At 38.5% G+C, this 18,115-nt stretch overlaps 1 protein-coding gene across 51 annotated transcripts in view; it reads left to right on the forward strand.

Moving 5' to 3' along the window:
* SLMAP (sarcolemma associated protein) overlaps positions 1 to 18,115 on the forward strand; it is a 179,009-nt gene that overhangs the window by 84,115 nt on the left and 76,779 nt on the right. For all 51 annotated transcript variants that reach the window (XM_077990429.1, XM_077990427.1, XM_077990449.1 and 48 more), the window contains 3 exon segments: positions 5,150 to 5,222; positions 10,351 to 10,387; positions 12,850 to 12,912. In XM_077990429.1, the coding sequence (XP_077846555.1) occupies positions 5,150 to 5,222; positions 10,351 to 10,387; positions 12,850 to 12,912 (173 nt within the window).

Raw genomic sequence — 18,115 nt, forward strand, 5'->3', positions numbered from 1 at the left:
TAGCAATCCAAAACAATCTTTTTAAAATTTTTTTAATTTATAGAGGTGGGGCCTTGCTGTGTTACCCAGGCTGGCCTTGAACTCCTGGCTTCAAGTGATCCTCCTGCCTTAATCTCCCAAAGTGGTGGGATTAAAGGCTCGAGCCACTGGACCCCACCAACAATCTGATTTTGATGTTTGGCATTCCTTGTGTATGGCTTCAAGGAGAAAACTCGGTGGTCAGGCATGTACACATAAGCTGCTCTATACTGATAAAATATTATTGTAAACAAAGAGCTGACATTCTAATAGATTTTTTAAAAGAAAGGAAGAAAGTGAGAAAGCCGAGGTTTAGCAACCTAACCACTGGCCACTCCTCTTTTCCTGGACCCACAAGCTGCTCAAAGAATGAGTTTTCTGGGTCACACATTATTACAGTAACCCTCTGTTGCAAAGCTTGGGGCCATTTAGTTCTATGAACACATGTAACTTCAGTCAGCTTTTTACTTCAGGTCTTCATCACCAATATCTTTTTCTTAGTTAAGCCCCTGTGAACAAAGGGCCTATTAAGAGCAAAGTCAATGGTGTATCTTCCTTTGGCATTGTGCTTCAACTGCACTGAATTACTTTTACTCCTCCTAATAGACCTGGCCTTCAAGCCCTTGCACATGCTTTTTCCTATGCCTAGAAACCTTTCTTGATCCTCAGGGCTGGACAAGGTGCCCACTCCATGCCCCTGTACTCATCCCTTTTATATGTTTACCACCCTCACTAAATTGTAAGCTGTGCAAGAGTAGAAAGTGTGTCTGTCTTCACTGTAGAATCTCCACACACAACCTGGAACATATTGGTTGAATAAATTTTAAAATGTCCTGTGAATCTTCATCCATCTTTTTTTTTTTTTTTTTTTTTTTTGAGATGGAGTCTCGCTCTGTTGCCAGGCTGGAGTGCAGCTTACCGCAAGCTCTGCCTCCTGGGTTCATGCCATTCTCCTGCCTCAGCCTCCGAAGTAACCGGGACTACAGGTGCCCACCACCATGCCCAGCTAATTTTTTTGTATTTTTAGTAGAGACAGGGTTTCACCGTGTTAGCCAGGATGATCTCTATCTCCTGACCTTGTGATCTGGCCACCTCGGCCTCCCAAAGTGCTAGGATTACAGGCGTGAGCCACCGTACCCAGCCCCTAAATCTCTTTTAAACCAAGCATTTCCCAAAGTCATCAGACCCTCAGATCCTTTTTTGTAACGCTTGCTAGCATTTTGGGAAATGCTGCTATGTATAGTTGATTAATACAAGTATCAGAACAAAACATTTTCATCAGGTTGCTTTAATTACTTGCCTGTTGCAAATCAAAAGGATAACATGTCTATGCCTGTGTATATCTAGTTGTCATAAAAATCACACCAAAGGCATGGTTGACTGGACTAGATCGTCAACTTAGTCAGACATGGGTTGTTTTTGTTTTTGTGTTTTAAACTGCCTACAACTGTACAGCAACTCTGTACTGCCCAGTCAGTATTAGCCCTTGGTTCATCTCATAGATTTGTGCATCAGCTCATTCGCTGAACTTCAGGGTAATGTGTCTGAACAACAGAATTACTAATGTATATCACAGGTTGTCACCTCTGGCAACCTGTTTTATTTATAGTTTTATTCTATAACTTGTTCCATCTATTTTTCTTTTTTAAAAAACAACTTTATTACCAAATTAAAGTGTAGGTATTGCTGGATCTTCATGTTGTATCATGCTCCTGTATTTATTGTAGGCTATTTATAGTGAATCTCTCGAGGAGCCATCCTCTAGAAATTCATTTATCATGAGAGAAATCTGTCTCTTTGGCCGGGCACGGTGGCTGACGCTTGTAATCCCAGCAGTTTGGGAGGCCGAGGCGGGCAGATCACGAGGTCAGGAGATCGAGACCACGATGAAACCCCGTCTCTACTAAAAATACAAAAAAAAAAAAAAATTAGGCAGGCGTGGTGGTGGGCGCCTGTAGTTCCAGCTACTCGGGAGGCTGAGGCATGAGAATGGCTTGAGCCCAGGAGGCGGAGCTCGCAGTGAGCCGAGATTGTGCCATTGTGCTCCAGCCCGGGCGACAGAGAGAGACTCTGTCTCAAAAAAAAAAAAAAAAATCTGTCTCTTCTGTCTTTTGCCTGGGAAAGGAGAAAGCTAGGTGGTTCCTACAAATAGAAATGAACCCTAATGTCTTAAAAGTAAGAAACATCTTTGCACAGGAGTAGTGGGAGCTATGAAATACTAAGCAGGCATGTTCCTCAACATCTTCAGTAAAATGATTTCTGTACCAGATGACTCTGCTAAGTACATAGGTTTTTAAATTGAGAAGCAGATAATCCTTGATGCCCTCAAAGAGTTGAATCTAATTGGTGAGACAGCAGTTTCTGTAAATGATAAATATTCACAATGTAATGTGCTTAATGTTTTAAGAAATAGATGTAGGAGGCTCTGGGGACATCTTACTCAGATACTGAGCTTTTGGTGAAGGAATTAGAAAATCTGAGCCTGGAGACTAAGTAGCACATGGTCATGCAGGCGAGAGGATAAAAACATTGCTTACAGAAGGGACAGCCTGTGTAAAAGGCATGGGGCTGTGAAAGGTAAAGTGCTTGGAGATTGCAGGTAGCTTGGCTTTGTATAGGATATCCGTGGTAGCAGGATAGAGGATGAGGTCAGACAGGAATGAAGGAGCCCAGTGGTTCATGGCCATGGTTATTGTGCTGGGCAGAGTTTAGAAGACTGCCAGTAGATGGTTCTGTTTTTTATTGTTGTTTGTTTGTTTTTGTTTTTGAGACAGAGTCTTACCCAGCTGGAGTGCAGTGGTGTGATCATGGGTCACTGCAGCCTCTAACTCCTGGGCTCAAGCAATCCCCCGACCGTAGCCTCCTAAGTAGCTGGGTACAGGTGTGCACCACCCCCACCCTGCTAATTTTTAAATTTTTTGTAGAGACTGGGTCTCGCTATGTTTCCCAAGCTGAACTCAAGTGATCCTCCCACCTCAGCCTCCCACAGCGCTGGGATTATGGGTGTGAGCCACTGTGACCTGCCAATAGATGGTTCTTGATCTGTGTTAGCACTTTTATATAATCAGTAATGAAAATCAATATTGAATACATGGTGTTAAATTTCTTAATTTTAATGTGCATTTCCAGATGACAGTCATATTACTTCATGTTTATAATATCATCTTGATGATTAGTGTGCCTGATCATTTAATACCCCCAAATGCATTAGCTCTATTTTTTTTTTTTTTTTTTTTGAGACAGAGTCTCACTCTGTCACCCAGGCTAGAGTGCGGTGGCATGATCTCGGCTCCCTGCAACTTCTGCCTCCCAGGCTCAAGCAGTTCTGCTGGCCTCAGCCTCCCGAGTCACTGGGATTGCAGGCACCTGCCACCACACTGGCTATTTTTTTTTTTTTTTTTCTGGGATGGAGTTTCGCTCCGTTGCCCAGGCTGGAGTGCAGTGGCGCGATCTTGGCTCACTGCAACCTCTGCCTCCCAGGCTCAAGCAATTCTCCTTCCTTAGCCTCCTGAGTAGCTGGGATTACAGGCACCCACCATCATGCCTGGCTAATTTTTGTATTTTTGAAGAGATGGGGTTTCATCATGTTGAGCAGGCTGGTCTTGAACTCCTGACCTCAGGTGAGCTGCCCATCTCAGCCTCCCCAGGTGCTAGGATTACAGGCATAAGCCACCATGCCTGGCCTAATTTTTGTATTTTTAGTAGAGAGGTTTTGCCATGTTGACCAGGCTGGTCTTGAACTCCTGACCTCAGGTGATCTGCCCACCTCAGCCTACCAAAATGCTGGGATTACAGGTGTAAGCCACTGCGCCCGGCCTAAGTTTTATATTTTTAGTAGAGGGGTTTTGCCATGTTGGCCAATCTGGTCTCAAACTCCTGACCTCAGGTGATCCGCCTGCCTCGGCCTCCCAAAGTGCTGGGATTACAGGCATGAGCCACCGAGCCCGGCCTAATTTTTGTATTTTTAGTAGAGAGGTTTCACCATGTTGGCCAGGCTGGTCTCAAAGTCCTGACCTCAGGTGATCCACCCACATTGGCCTCCCAGAGTACCGGGATTACAGGTGTGAGCTACCATGCCCGGCCAACATTAGCTCTATTCTTAAAATTCAGTTTTGTTGAGATATAATTTACATATAACACAATTTTAGATGTACAGTTCAGTGAGTTTTGACAAATGTATATGGTCTCATAACCACCACTCCCCTAATCATGATGTAGTGTATTTTCATCAGCCTGCATTAGTTTTTAATCAGAGCTTAGTGAAATAATTATTTGAACTCTGGAAAATGCAATACAGTATTTGAAGAATAGAGAAAAGAGAAATAAAAAACCATCAACTTTCAAACCAGAAAACAATTTTTTAAAATTAAACCCACATATAGGGAAACTGTGCAAGTGCTACTTGTGGTAGTTTTGTCTCTTAAAATCTTCAGTAGGAAAAAGAGGAAGTAAGATGCAGCAGTAAGAAGCTGTCTACAAAGGGACTATATTGATGTCATTTTGGGGGTAAAGGAAGAAACAACTATCAAGAAAACAAAACAAAAATTTTAAATATTGAAATAGAAACACGAGACACTAGCAAACAATTCTGATACTTAATAGCAGAGAATTGTGGAGGCAGTTTCACTTGTCTGAGGTCTTGGTTTTCTCACCCATAAAATGGGAGATTGACTGGCATATTCTCAACTGTATTATGCAGAACTTTAGAGTTTTGTGAGGTGTGGTTATGTATGTAATAGGTTGGGGAAAGGAAGATTTGGAATAAGAGCTATATTTTAAATTTGGGAATAGTCAGACTTATGTTTGATACTGACAGATGGGGAAAAGTGTATTTCCTCCTCACAATTTTATTTCCATATATTCAACTGACCTTTTATTGACTGTTATTATAGAATTGGAGATGAAGACACTTTTCAAAATAATTCTGTCCTTATTTCTGCCTTGCAATTGTGATTCATTATGGACAAGATGAGTTTCTCCAGGGTAATAATACTGTCGTTAAACCACTAGCTTTATTTTCTTTTTGAGAAATTGTTACTTTTAAGAATAAACTGTGTTTAGATATGAGAGGTGTGAAGTTTTATATTTTTAAACAATTATTTCATCTATATTATTTGTTTGTTTCAACCAGTTACCCATGGGTGTATTGTTTCCACAATAAAACTTTTTCTACCAGATGGTATGGAAGCCCGGCTCCGCTCAGAGTGAGTATAATTTAGTACTGTGAAGTTTTTGTGAAGTTTAGTACTGTAAAGAATTTAGTACTAATATTCTAGATGACAGTATACTGCTAATACGTGCTTTAGGACTATTTACATAATGTTAGAAAATTGATTAGTACTTTTTGGAATATAATACACTTAAGTTTAAATTGCTTTTTTGCTTTAGTTGCAATTCTAGTAAATAATAATGTATTAGAAGCAAAGATTATTTTGTTTCCAAATTTAATTTATATTTTGATGGATAATTAGTTGTTTTTCACAATGTTTCAAATATATAAGTTATTGGTAAGTGATAGCTTCATTCCTTTTTATTTTCACTTAATATAGGACTTCTTAAACTGTGATCACTTCTGGTATTAATGCCAGTGTCACAATCTTATAAGACCTTGAGGATATCAATATAGTTGGTAGCTTATTTTGGTGGGAGGTTTTTGAAGATTTTTCCAATGTCCTGTTTACTTTCTGTATGAAGGAGTGTAAAGGTCGTTTAGAGGCAGACATTTGAAAGGGGAAAATTACCCATAAAATCTAGCTTTTAAAAGCAGCATACGTAAGTACATTTTGATCTTGGGCTTTTCAGAGATTATTATGATGAAGTGTTGAAGGGAGTTAAGCAATCTTTAAACTTAACATTTTTTATTTGTGGGGAAAGCCTTGAATGTGCTAGAAGCTTGTTTTTATACCCAACATAATATTTTCCTGTCTTTCAAAAACAGAGACAGTGATCTGAGGGTAGGAGGTTAAGAGAAAGCAATAAATTGAAGGAGAAGTAAAGCATTGAATAGGAAAGTGAGAAGGAAAGATTAAGCAGAGCGAGGCCCACCCATTACTGTATTGGTCTGTGCTTTCAGTAGAATCATTTATTTTACGCTTGTTAGAAGCTACTTACTTTTGTTTGTTTACTTTTCAAGATATCTGAAGCAAAATGGCATAGGTTTTAAAACATTTTAATTCATTTTTCTTTTTCCTTTTTTTAGTCCTTGGCATATGAAGTAATACTCTAAATTTAAAACAATCTGTTTTCTATTTGCAATTACAGCTTAATTATTAAAATTAAAATAAACTTTAGGAAGTTTAATATAATTTAGCTTTTAAGAGTCAAGAATTAAGGTTTTAGAAATGAGTAACTATTAATCAACTAATGATATATTGCTTCTTAAAGACCTTGATGTTTGTATTTGATAATGAGATTTTTCTTTCATGCAGTTTGAAAACTTTGAACTGTTACATAAGGAATCATGTGTGTTTTCAGATTCCATCTAGTAAAACTTGTGAATTTTTTCAAAGTCACTTGCAATGTATTGTGTCTCTGTCCTTTGTGTTTCTGTAATTATTTTCATCTTTGCCCATTTCCTTCTCATTGTTTGGCTTTTCTTATATGGTTAAATATTAGTATCACTTAAATTTTTGCTGCCAATTTAGTTGTACATAATCTAACTTTCTGGAGAAGATGAATTTTGAACAAGCAATTCTCCTTTTAGTAGAGACAGGGTTTTACCATGTTGCCCAGGTTGCTCTTGAACTCCAAGCACAGGCAGTCCACCCACCTCTGCTCCCAGAGTGCTAGGATTACAGGCCTGAGCCACCACACCTGGCCAACAATTTTTAAATGATAAGAAACAGAGAAACCTGGTCGATAATTTTCTAATGATAAGAAACAGAGAGGCCTGGCCAATAATCTCCTCTCCCCTCCCCTCCCCTCCCGACAGAATCTTGCTTTTGTCAACCAGGCTGGAGTGCAGTGGGATGATTTCGGCTCATTGCATCCTCCACCTCCCAGGTTTAAGTGATTCTCCTACCTCAGCCTCCCGAGTAGCTGGGATTACAGGTGCACACCACCATGTCCGGCTAATTTTTGTATTTTCAGTAGAGACGGGGTTTCTCTATGTTGGCCAGGCTGGCCTCAAACTCCCGGCCTCAGGTGATCTACTCCCCTCAGCCTCCCAAAGTGCTAGTAGGATTACAAGCATGAGCCACTGTGCCTGGGCCAATCATTTTCTAATGATTAGAAACAGAGAGGCCTGGGGCAGGTGGCTCGTGCCTGTAATCCCAGGACTTTGGAACTCTGAGGCGGACAGATTGCCTGAGCTCAGGAGTTTGAGACCAGCCTGGGCAACAGGGTGAAACCACGTCTCTACTAAAAATACAAAAAATTAGCCAGGCACGGTGGTGAGCGCCTGTAGTCCCAGCTACTCAGGAGGCTGAGATACGAGAACAGCTTGAACCCAGGAGGCAGAGTGCAGTGAGCCGAAATCAGACCACTTCACTCCAGGCTGGGTGACAGAGTGAGACTCTGTCTCCAAAATTAAAAAATTTTTTAAATTTTTAACAAAAGAAACAGAAATTGCGTATAATCCCACCACTCTAACACTAAGTAACTATTTTCATTTTCCACATTTCGTTGTTAAGGTTTGTATATGCACATGAACTTTATTCATACTTCAGAATATACTTATATACAGGATAGTTTTTGTAAAATACAAATGTATATCACTTATGGAATGTGTTGCCGGATTTTTAGCCCTTTGTTTATTAATGAGATTGTTATAAGAACAGAAGATTTTATACTTGGGTCACTAAGAAAGGGGAATTAAAAAAAAATCCCTACTGTACCATTTGTTTCTATTTAGACTTTTTTTTTTGGGGGGGAGATGGAGTCTTGCTCAGTTGCCCAGACTGGAGTGCAGTGGTGTGATCTCGGCTCACTGCAACCTCCGCCTCCCAGGTTCAAGTGATTCTCCTGCCTCAGCCTCCCAAGTAGCTGGGATTACAGGCGCCCACCACCACGCCTGGCTAGTTTTTGTATTTTTAGTAGAAATAGGTTTCACCATGTTGGCCAGGCTGGTCTCAAACTCCTAACCTCAAATGATCTGGCATTTAGACATTCTTAAGTTCATTTCACTATATATGCATATATGCAGAGAAAAAGATATATACCCACAGTGGTTCTCTCTGAGTGTTGGCATTCAGTAATTTTTATTTATTTCCTCATGATTTACTTCATAAATTTTCCATAATCAATATTTTTTATATTCAAGAAAAATATTGTTTAAAATGCCTATTTCAATTTTCTGGAGTAAAGTTGTACATAATTTTTAAAAAATCTTTACTAGGCACCAACTTTGTTAGGGCCTGGTGATGGGCTTTGGGGATATACAGGTGAATAGGTCATAGTTCCTGAGAACACAGATGTATAATCAAAGAAGGACAGTAAAGTTTATGTAGGCTCAATGAAGTCTGTATCATGGGTGCTCAGCAGGGAGGTGGGTGCTGGTCCTTAATATTCCATTTTATTCAGCATTTTAGTGTTTTTGTGACTAGTTGAATTAGACCGGTTCTTACAGTGTTTGCAGTTATTAAGGTGGGATCAAAATTATTCCTATTTTTAACTGACATCTGATCAGTTTTTCAGCAGCTTACATATGATTTGTCAGTTCAGTCTAAGAACTTTACCCAGTCAACCTCCAAGCTAGCCATTACAAGAATGGCCTCTAGGATGTGGAGTGATTAGCAGCTGGTAGAGGTCATGCATGGTAGCCTTGCTTTGAGTCCCCTGTACTCACCGCCAGCACACCTAGCAGTATCTTACAGGGCCTTGTAAATAAAATAGGGACTCTAGCTTCCTTAGCTGCTATATTCTCATGAGAGTAATAGTAGCGATAAAGTCCTATTTCCAAAGTACTGTTTTAAGCTCTTTATTCATATTAATATATTTAATACCCCCAATAACTCCATGGAATTTGTTATATGATTAGCTCCCTTTTTTTTTTTTTTTTTTTTTTTGAGATGGAGTCTTGCTCTGTGTCCAGGCTAGAGTGCAGTGGCGCAGTCTCAGCTCACTGCAACCTCCGCCTCCAGGGTTAAAGCGATTCTCCCACCTCAGCCTCCCAAGTAGCTGGGACTACAGGCACGTGCCACCACACCTGGCTGATTTTTGTATTTTTAGTAGAGATGACGTTTCACTGTGTTGGCCAGGCTGGTCTCGAACTCCTAACGTCGTGATCCGCCCACCTTGGCCTCCCAAAGTGCTGGGATTACAGGTGTGAGCCACTGCACCTGACTTCATTATCTCATTTTATGCATGAGGAAGCTGAGACCTATATTGATTAGGCAATTTGCCTTTCAGCTGGTGGGTAGAGCTAGATTTTGGACCCAGTATAGTTTCTGAGCTGCTATACTACCTTTTTGTCAGCAGTAGTTATCAGGCCAACAAGGCAACTAGTATCAATTAGTGCCATCTATTTAATGTTTTGTTTTAAAGTGTTACACTGAGTTCAGTTTCATACATACATCTAAGTTTTCAGTCAGTTTCTGAGGTGGCTGGGTAGAGAAGAGGAATAGTAGTGTTTTGATTAAAGTTGTTCTTCACTGGAACAAGTTTCCAAATTATAACCTTGCTTTCCAGAACTTTGCTTTTTAAGACTTTCTGTATAGGAATGTTTAATTTTAAAAGAGCATAATTTACATATTTCAAAATTGAAAATGGGAGAATATTGTTTTTTTGTTTTTTGAAACGGAGTCTCACTTGGTCACCCAGGCTGGAGCGCAGTGGCACAATCTTGGCTCACTGCAACCTCCACCTCCTGGGTTCAAGCGATTCTTATGCTTCAGTCTCCCGAGGAGCTGGGACTAAAGGTGTGTGCCACCACACCCAGCTAATTTTTTTATATTTTTAGTAGAGACAGGGTTTCATCATGTTGGCCAGGCTGGTCTTGAACTCCTGACCTCAGGTGATCCTCCTGCCTCAGCCTCCCAAAGTGCTGGGATTACAGGCACGAGCCACCACACCTAGCCGAAAAAGGATAGAGTACTCCTTTTCTGTATAGAAATTCTTATAATCAAGTAATTCATATCCCTCAAAGAGCATTTAATACATTTTGGATTTGGAATTTGTTTTTAGAAATATATTGATATGTACAAGGTAGGTTTACATGTTTTTGTTTTCTAAGAATTTTATACATTTATAAAGAATTGAAAAATAGTTCACTTTTTTTTAAATTACATGAAGGCAAATGTATAAACTTTGTGGTATAAGATATTCTGGTGCTCTCATACTCTATTTCCTCTATTGTCCGGATATTAGATAAAACTTCTAAATTTTACTTTTCAGTGTCATCCATGCACCATTACCAAGTCCTGTTGACAAAGTAAGTTGCTAATGATTATTTTTTCCAAACTGACTCAGCTGTGTTGCTTTGAAAATGTTTGTTTTTAATATGCTTTACCTAGAAATGTATTTCTCTTTTGTAACAAAATATGTAGAATGCATATAGCTATATAGTTATTATAATCTTCTGATCTTCAATAGCTGGAGAATCTAAGATGGATGTTTCTTCAGAAAAAGACTTTGTTATCTCAGTTAAATTATTCACTGTGTAAACGAGGAGTACCTGTTTTGTGTCTAGCCAGGGATGAGGAGTATTTGCTGTTACTTTTTATTCTGAGATACAATTCTGTCTAGAAATATGTTAAAGTTTCTACCTAAATAGTTCACTCAACATTTACCAATACAGGGAGGTAATACAGAAATACAGGCTTACAAAAATTGTTCTTTTGTTGTCTTTAAGGGTTACTTTTTACCTGATCTGATCAGAAACTTTGCAGTAATTGCTTGCTAGAAAGCATTTTTCTTTTGTTCAGAAATAATGGTTTATTCAATTATAGGTATCATTGCTAATTAGCCCCCCAAAATACATCTTTTGACATTAATGTGGGAGTCTAGTTTTCTTAGTGCAATAACTAAACTAGTGGAAAAAATATTTTACATTTTTCCTCCATTTGAATGAAGAGTGAAAGCCTGCTTGAAACTGAAGTTCTCTGTTAGATTCCTTTTTTAGAAGTAAAAGTGGTTAATCATCAACTTCTGCAATACCGAGAATTATTCAGAAGTAAATAATGGTACTGCTAATTTGGAAGTAAATTTAAGAAATAATGCCAACTCTCTGCTTTCTAGTCAGCATATTAATTAAAGTATACTTCCCAAGCTTAATAAGGACTGGTGCTATAACATCATTAATAAGCTAACACATAGGGGTAAATATTACAGCAACCCAGTAGTCTTTCTTCCTTCTCCTTCTCCTCCTCTTGCTCCTCCTCCTCTTCTTCTTTTCTTTCTTCTTTCCTCCTCCTTTTCTTCCTTCTTGTTGTTTTCTCCCTCTTCTCCTCCTCCTCATATTTCTTCCTTTTTCTTTCTTTTCTTCCTCCTTCTTTCTTCCTTATTTCTTTTTCCTTATTCTTCTTTCTTCCTTCTTCCTTCTTTCTTGTTCCTTCTTTTCTTTTTTATCCTTCTTCTTCCTTCTTTCTTCGTTTTTTTTTCTTCTTCCTCCCTCCTCCTACTTATTCCTTCTCTCTTCTTCTTCCTTCTTCTTCCTCTTTTTCCTCCCACCTCCTCCTCCTTTTTCTTCCTCCTCCTTCTGCTCCCTCTTCTCCTTCCTCTTCCTCTTCTTCTTTTTCTTCTTCCTCTTCCTTTTCTTCCTCCTCCTCCTTCCTTCCTTCTTTTTCCTCTTCCTTCTTCTTCCTTCTTTCCTCCTCCTCCTACTCCTTTTTTTTTTGTGACAGTTTAACTCATGTTGCCCAGGCTAGAGTGCAGTGTTGCAATCTCAGCTTACTGCAACCTCCACCTTCCAGGTTCGAGCGATTCTTCTGCCCCAGCCTCCCGAGTAGCTGGTATTACAGGCATGCGCCACCACGCCCTGCTAATTTTACGTTTTTAGTAGAGACGGGGTTTCTCCATGTCGGTCAGGCTGGTCTTGGACTCCCAACCTCAGGTGATCTGGCCGCCTCGGCTTCCCAAAGTGCTGGGATTACAGGCGTGAGCCACCGTGCCCAGCCCTTCTTCTTATTTATTTATTTATTTATTTGAGATGGAGTCTTGCTCTGTCATCCAAGCTGAAGTGTAGTAGTGTGATACGGCTATTTTTTGTATTTTTAGTAGAGACGTGGTTTCACCATGTTGACCAGGCTGGTCTCTCGAACTCGTGGCCTCAGGTGATCCGCCTCCCTCGGCCTTCCAAAGTGCTGGGATTATAGGCATGAGCCACTGCGCCCGACCCTTCCTCTTTTTTTTCTTTTTAAATAATGCCATGGTTCTATATTCCACAACCTTGAAAAAACCCTTATAGAAGATATTCCTTATAATACTCTTGAGTTCTAAATAGTTTGACTATGACTTACAGTGTTTAAACACCATTACTTCCCATCTTTTTTCTTAAAACTTACCTATGGATTTAAAGAAACATTGCCTCAGGCCACTGGACAAAGTGTTGTATTTCATGTCCCTGCCATCCCTATACCACATAAAAATACCATTTTGAAGATGGCTACTTCTAAATGAATGAGGCTTGTTAAAATAGTAAAGAACTATTTAATGATGAATTTTAAAGGGAAAATATGTGGATCTATTGATTTAGGAGGTTTTATTTCTGGATTAAGAAAAGGCTTTATTTCCATCAGAAAAGAAAAAACTTAAAAGGCTATATTGCCTTTGTGCTATAAATTTGTGATTTTAATAACAGTTATTTTGCATATTTAAGTAAGTAGATATTTCAAGGAATTGGTTTAATGTTTTTTATGAAGTGTTTTCTGTTGATATTGTGTCATTTGTTTCTAGGTTGCTGCTAACACTCCAAGTATGTACTCTCAGGAACTATTCCAGCTTTCTCAGTATCTACAGGTAAAAGTAAATCTTGAGAATTCTTATAAGCAGAATTTCTTTTAAACTTTTAAAAGTTCTTAAAAGCAGAATTAGGGCCAGACATGGTGGTTAATGCCTGTAATCCCAGGACTTTGGGAGGCCTAGGCAGAAGGATTGTTTGAGGTCAAGAGTTTGAGACCAACCTGGGCAATAAAGTGAGACCCCGTCTCTACAAAAAAAAGTTTTGTAATTAACCAGGTGTGATGGTGTGCATCTGTCGTCCCAGCTACTTGGAAGTCTCAGGTGAGAGGATTGCTTGAGACCAGGGGGTTGAGGCTGCAGTGAACTTTGATGGCACCACTGTACTCCATCCTAGGCAGCAGAGCAAGACCCTGTCTCAAGAAAAGCTCAGAATTAAACAACTTATATTTTATTTTGCCAGTTCACAAATATAGGATAAAAAAATATTGGCTGGATACAAATACAAAAGAAATACTATCTTTTCAAAAAAGAACAAAAGATTAAAAGTAGATCTTATGAAGAAAGATAAAAGAGTCAAGATTAAATCTAGAGAAAAGCCTTTGTACGAGAATTTTTTTCTTCAAGTATGAGGAGGTTCCAAAACAGTTTTTTTTAATTTGTTTTTAAATTTTTTGAGAGACAGGGTCTGACTCTGTCTCTCAGGCTGAAGTGCAGTGGCATGGTCAGAACTCACTACAGCCTCAAACTCCTGGGCTCAAGTCTTTGTCCTGCTTCAACCTCCCAAAGCACTGGGATTATAGGTGTGAGCTGCCACGCCAAGCCCCAGAACAATTCTTTATCCATAGATGGCTTTTGTTTTGTTTTGTTTTGTTTTATTTTATTCTATTTCATTTTTGAGATGGAGTCACATTCTGTAGCCCAAGCTGGAGTGCAATGGTACGATCTCAGCTCACTACAACCTCTGCCTCCTGGGCCCAAGCGATTCTCCTGCCTCCTTCCTGAGTGGCTGAGACTACAGGTATCCACCACTATGCCTGGCTAATTTTTTGTATTTTAGTAGAGATGGGGTTTTACCGTGTTGCCCAGGGTGGTCTCAAACTCCTGAGCTCAGGCAATCTGCCCACCTCAGCCTCCCGAAGTGTTGGGATTATAGGCATGAGCCAAGGCGCCTGGCCCATAGATGACTTTTAAATAAAATTAAACTGGGAGATATTTTGATTGCTTAATAATATTAATAGCAAGTAATTATATAGCACTTATTATATGCCAAGCTTCATTCTAGCACTTTACCTATATTATTTAATTATCACAACAATCTTACAAGGTGCATATTTTATCCCTGTTTTTACAGATAGAGTAACTGAGAGGCAGGAAGATTTAATAATTTATACAATATCACACATCAAGTATATGGTAGAGCTGGGATTTGAACCTGGACGGCCAGACCTCAGATTTTCTGCTTTGTGTAACCACTGTGCTGTGCTGCTTGATTCACAGAATAATTTCTTGGTGTAGAGCAGATACTTCTTCAAATTAATGCCATATTTAAAGAACCATACAAATCTCTAAAAAGCAAACAAGTGTTTTGAGTTTTTTTGTTTGTTTGTTTTTTCTGTTTTTTGTGGGTTTGGGCTAGATTATATTTCTTATTCTGGTGAGGGAGCATGGTAAAAGAAAACCCTGGATCAGGAGATTAGAGATTGAGGTATTTTTTTGTTTGTTTTTTTTTTTTTTTGAAACGGACTCTTGCTCTGTCACCCACACTGGAGTGCACTGGCTCAATCTCGTCTCATTGCAACCTCCCCCTCCCGGGTTTAAGCAATTCTTCTGCCCCAGCCTCCTGAGTAGCTGGAATTAAAGGCATGTGCCACCACACCTGGCTAATTTTTTGTATTTTTAGTAGGGTAGAGTAGATTTTTAGGTTTCACCATGTTGGCCAGGCTGGTCTTAAACTCCTGACCTCAAGTGATCCACCCACCTTGGTCTCCCTAGGTGCTGGGATTACAGGTGTGAGCCACTGCACCCAGCAAGAGTGAGGTTTTTATCTTAGTTCTGCTACTCAACCCACTTTTGTGACCTTGAGTGAGTCATTTTATGTGGGTAGGCCTTCAGTTGTCTTTTGTTTCAAATAATAGAACCAAACACGTGATCCTGGGTCCCTACATTCTTTTTTTTTTTTTTTCTGAGATGGAGTCTTGCTCTGTCGTCCAGGCTGGAGTGCAGTGGCGCGATCTTGGCTCACTGCAACCTCCGCCTCCCAGGTTCAAGTGATTCTCCTGCCTCAGCCTCCCGAGTAGCTGGGACTACAGGTGCGTGCCACCACACCTGGCTGATTTTTTGTATTTTTCATAGAGACAGAGTTTCACCATGTTGGCCAGGACGGTCTCGATCTCCTGACCTCATGATCCACCCGCCTTGGCCTCCCAAAGTGCTGGGATTACAGGCCTGAGCCACCACACCCAGCCCCCTACATTCTTTTATAGGAATCAATCGGTGAGAATAGTTCCATCTTAGTTAAGAATGTACACATCTATGAAAATGAACAGAAAATTAATCAATGTATTAATCAGATCTTATCTTCTACCAGGCATAGTGTATGCATAGAAAAACATTATACATTTGGATTTTAATAGAGTATTTAAGAGTATTCTAAGCCAAAATTCCCTTGATTTAATCGTTGGCTTTAATTTCTGACCTACTGGGAAAGTTGTTTAACTCTTTTATGCCTCATTTTCCTCATCTATGAAATGGATATAGTAACAGCACTTAACTTCACAGAATTGTGAAGAATAAAAAAAAATTAATATATGTAAAGCACTTAGAACAGTTCCTGGCACATAGAATGTATGCCATAAATGTTAGTAGTTGTTTACCATTCAATAGGAAGGCACATTAATTAAGCTGCTTATTTTTAGAGGTGGAAGAAAACTTTGAGATTAATGTAATTTAAACCTCATTTTTCATATGAGAAGTGTGGAGCTCATATAGGTTAAATTATTTTCCCAGGCTTGTATACTACTGTTACTAGTCATCGTGGATAGCAAATCTCACTCCCTCACTCTCTCACTCTTTCCAGCCTTCGTGTTCTGTGAATATTCCTAGTGTCCTAATCCTCTACTGTTCCTTTTCTAGCTCTTTGAGATAAAATTATACCACAGTCTTTTCTGTATACATTCTTATTGAACTGCTAAAGTTCTAATGTAAATTGTGAACATTTTGAATAAAAACTGGAATAGGTGCATTTTATACCTTAGAACTAACTAAAAGACCATTGCTGGACTTACTAGATTTCTGTTAGGATATAGTTCATGGAGTTAAACTCTAAATGGAATTGAATTAAAAAGATGAAATTACACCATCTAGTGGAAGTAGATTCTAAAGATATGGTTGGTTGATGGTTTTGTTTTTCAGCAAAACTTTTTGCAGCATCTGAGTAATTTCCTGGATATTAGGAATGTTTTAGGAACTTAAACTTGGCAAATAGTCTCTTTTAAGTGAAGCTGTGTTTTAATATAGATTCTGAGGTGTATGGCTTTTTATTAGATTATTTAACCTATAGTTTTAGAGTTATATTAAAATGTAGTACCTCTAGACAAAATTTTCCATATTCATTATTTATCAAGGATGTGGAGAGCAATAAATTCATGCTTTAAACCTCGAGTACTATGTTTGTACTTTAAACCTTGAGTACTATGCGCATACTTCTCTGTTGAGGTGTCTCAGAGGCATTAGGGTCATAAGTGTTGCTCTGGATAATGACAGGAATAAAACAAGGTGAAGAAGGTATGCCAAAACACAGCTAAATGCTATGAGCATTTCACCTTGATTCCGGATGAAGGAGACCTGCTTAACAGCTATCAACTGCTAACAAGCCACCTAGAGTTTAGACTTTGTACACCAATGTCTTTCTCTGTAAAATATATCTTTGGGCCGGGCACAGTGGCTACGCCTGTAATCCCAGCACTTTGGGGGGCTAAGGCTGGTAGATCACCTGAGGTCAGGAGTTCAAGACCAGCCTGACCAAAATGGAGAAACGCCATCTCTACTAAAAATACAAAATCAGCTGGGCGTGGTGGCGCATGCCTGTAATCCCAACTACTCGGGAGGCTGAGGCAGGAGAATCACTTGGACACGGGAGGCGGAGGTTGCGGTGAGCCAAGATCGTGCCATTGCACTCCAACCTGGGCAGTAAGATTGAAATTCCATCTCAAAAAATATATATACTATATAATTATATAATATCTATTATATATGTAATAGATATAAATATATATTATATATGTAATAGATATATAATATATATTTATAGATACATAGATATCTATATATAGATATATAGATATAAGTATATCATATTTATTACATATATATCTTATATAAATATATAATCTATAAATATATCTTATATATAATCTATAAATATAATATCTATTGTTATATTTATATATTTATATGATATATATTTATATAACATCTATTATATAATTATATCTATTATATAAATATAATTATATAATATCTATTACATATATAATATCTATTATATAATAGATATATCTATATATAATATATAATAGATATTATATAATATATAATAGATATATAAGTCATAGCTATTGTATAATATATATTTATATAATATCTATTATATATTTATATAATAGATATTTTATATGTAGTAGATATTATATATATTTATATAATATATATTTATAATATATTATTTAGATATTATATAATATATATTATATATTTAGATATTATGTTATATATATTTTATATATGTATCTTTGGAACTGCCAAATAGTTATTTAACTCTCTCATTATAAATCCGTTTATTACATTGAACCAATATTCAGTGGACTCTTACCTATTTTGGTATATTAATTGCTGCTAAGTGTTATATAGTCAGAGAGAATCAGAACACCTGAAAATGCAGTAGGCTGTGCGAATAAAGCAATCTCTCTTTTTAATAGTATATATTGGCTGGGCACGGTGGCTCTTGCCTGTAATCCCAACACTTTGGAAGGCCGAGGCAGGCAGATCACTTGAGACCAGGAGTTCAGGACCAGCCTGGCCAACATGGAGAAAGCTCATCTCCACAAAAAATACAAAAATTAGCTGGGCATGGTGGTGTGCACCTGTAGTCCCAGCTGCTCAGGAGGCTGAGGCATGAGAATTGCTTGAACCCAGGAGGTGGAGGTTGTGGTGAGCCGATATCATGCCACTGCACTCCAACCTGGGCTGCAGAATGAAACTC

The sequence above is a fragment of the Macaca mulatta genome, chromosome 2, assembly GCF_049350105.2.
Source record: "Macaca mulatta isolate MMU2019108-1 chromosome 2, T2T-MMU8v2.0, whole genome shotgun sequence".
Taxonomy (NCBI): domain Eukaryota; kingdom Metazoa; phylum Chordata; class Mammalia; order Primates; family Cercopithecidae; genus Macaca; species Macaca mulatta.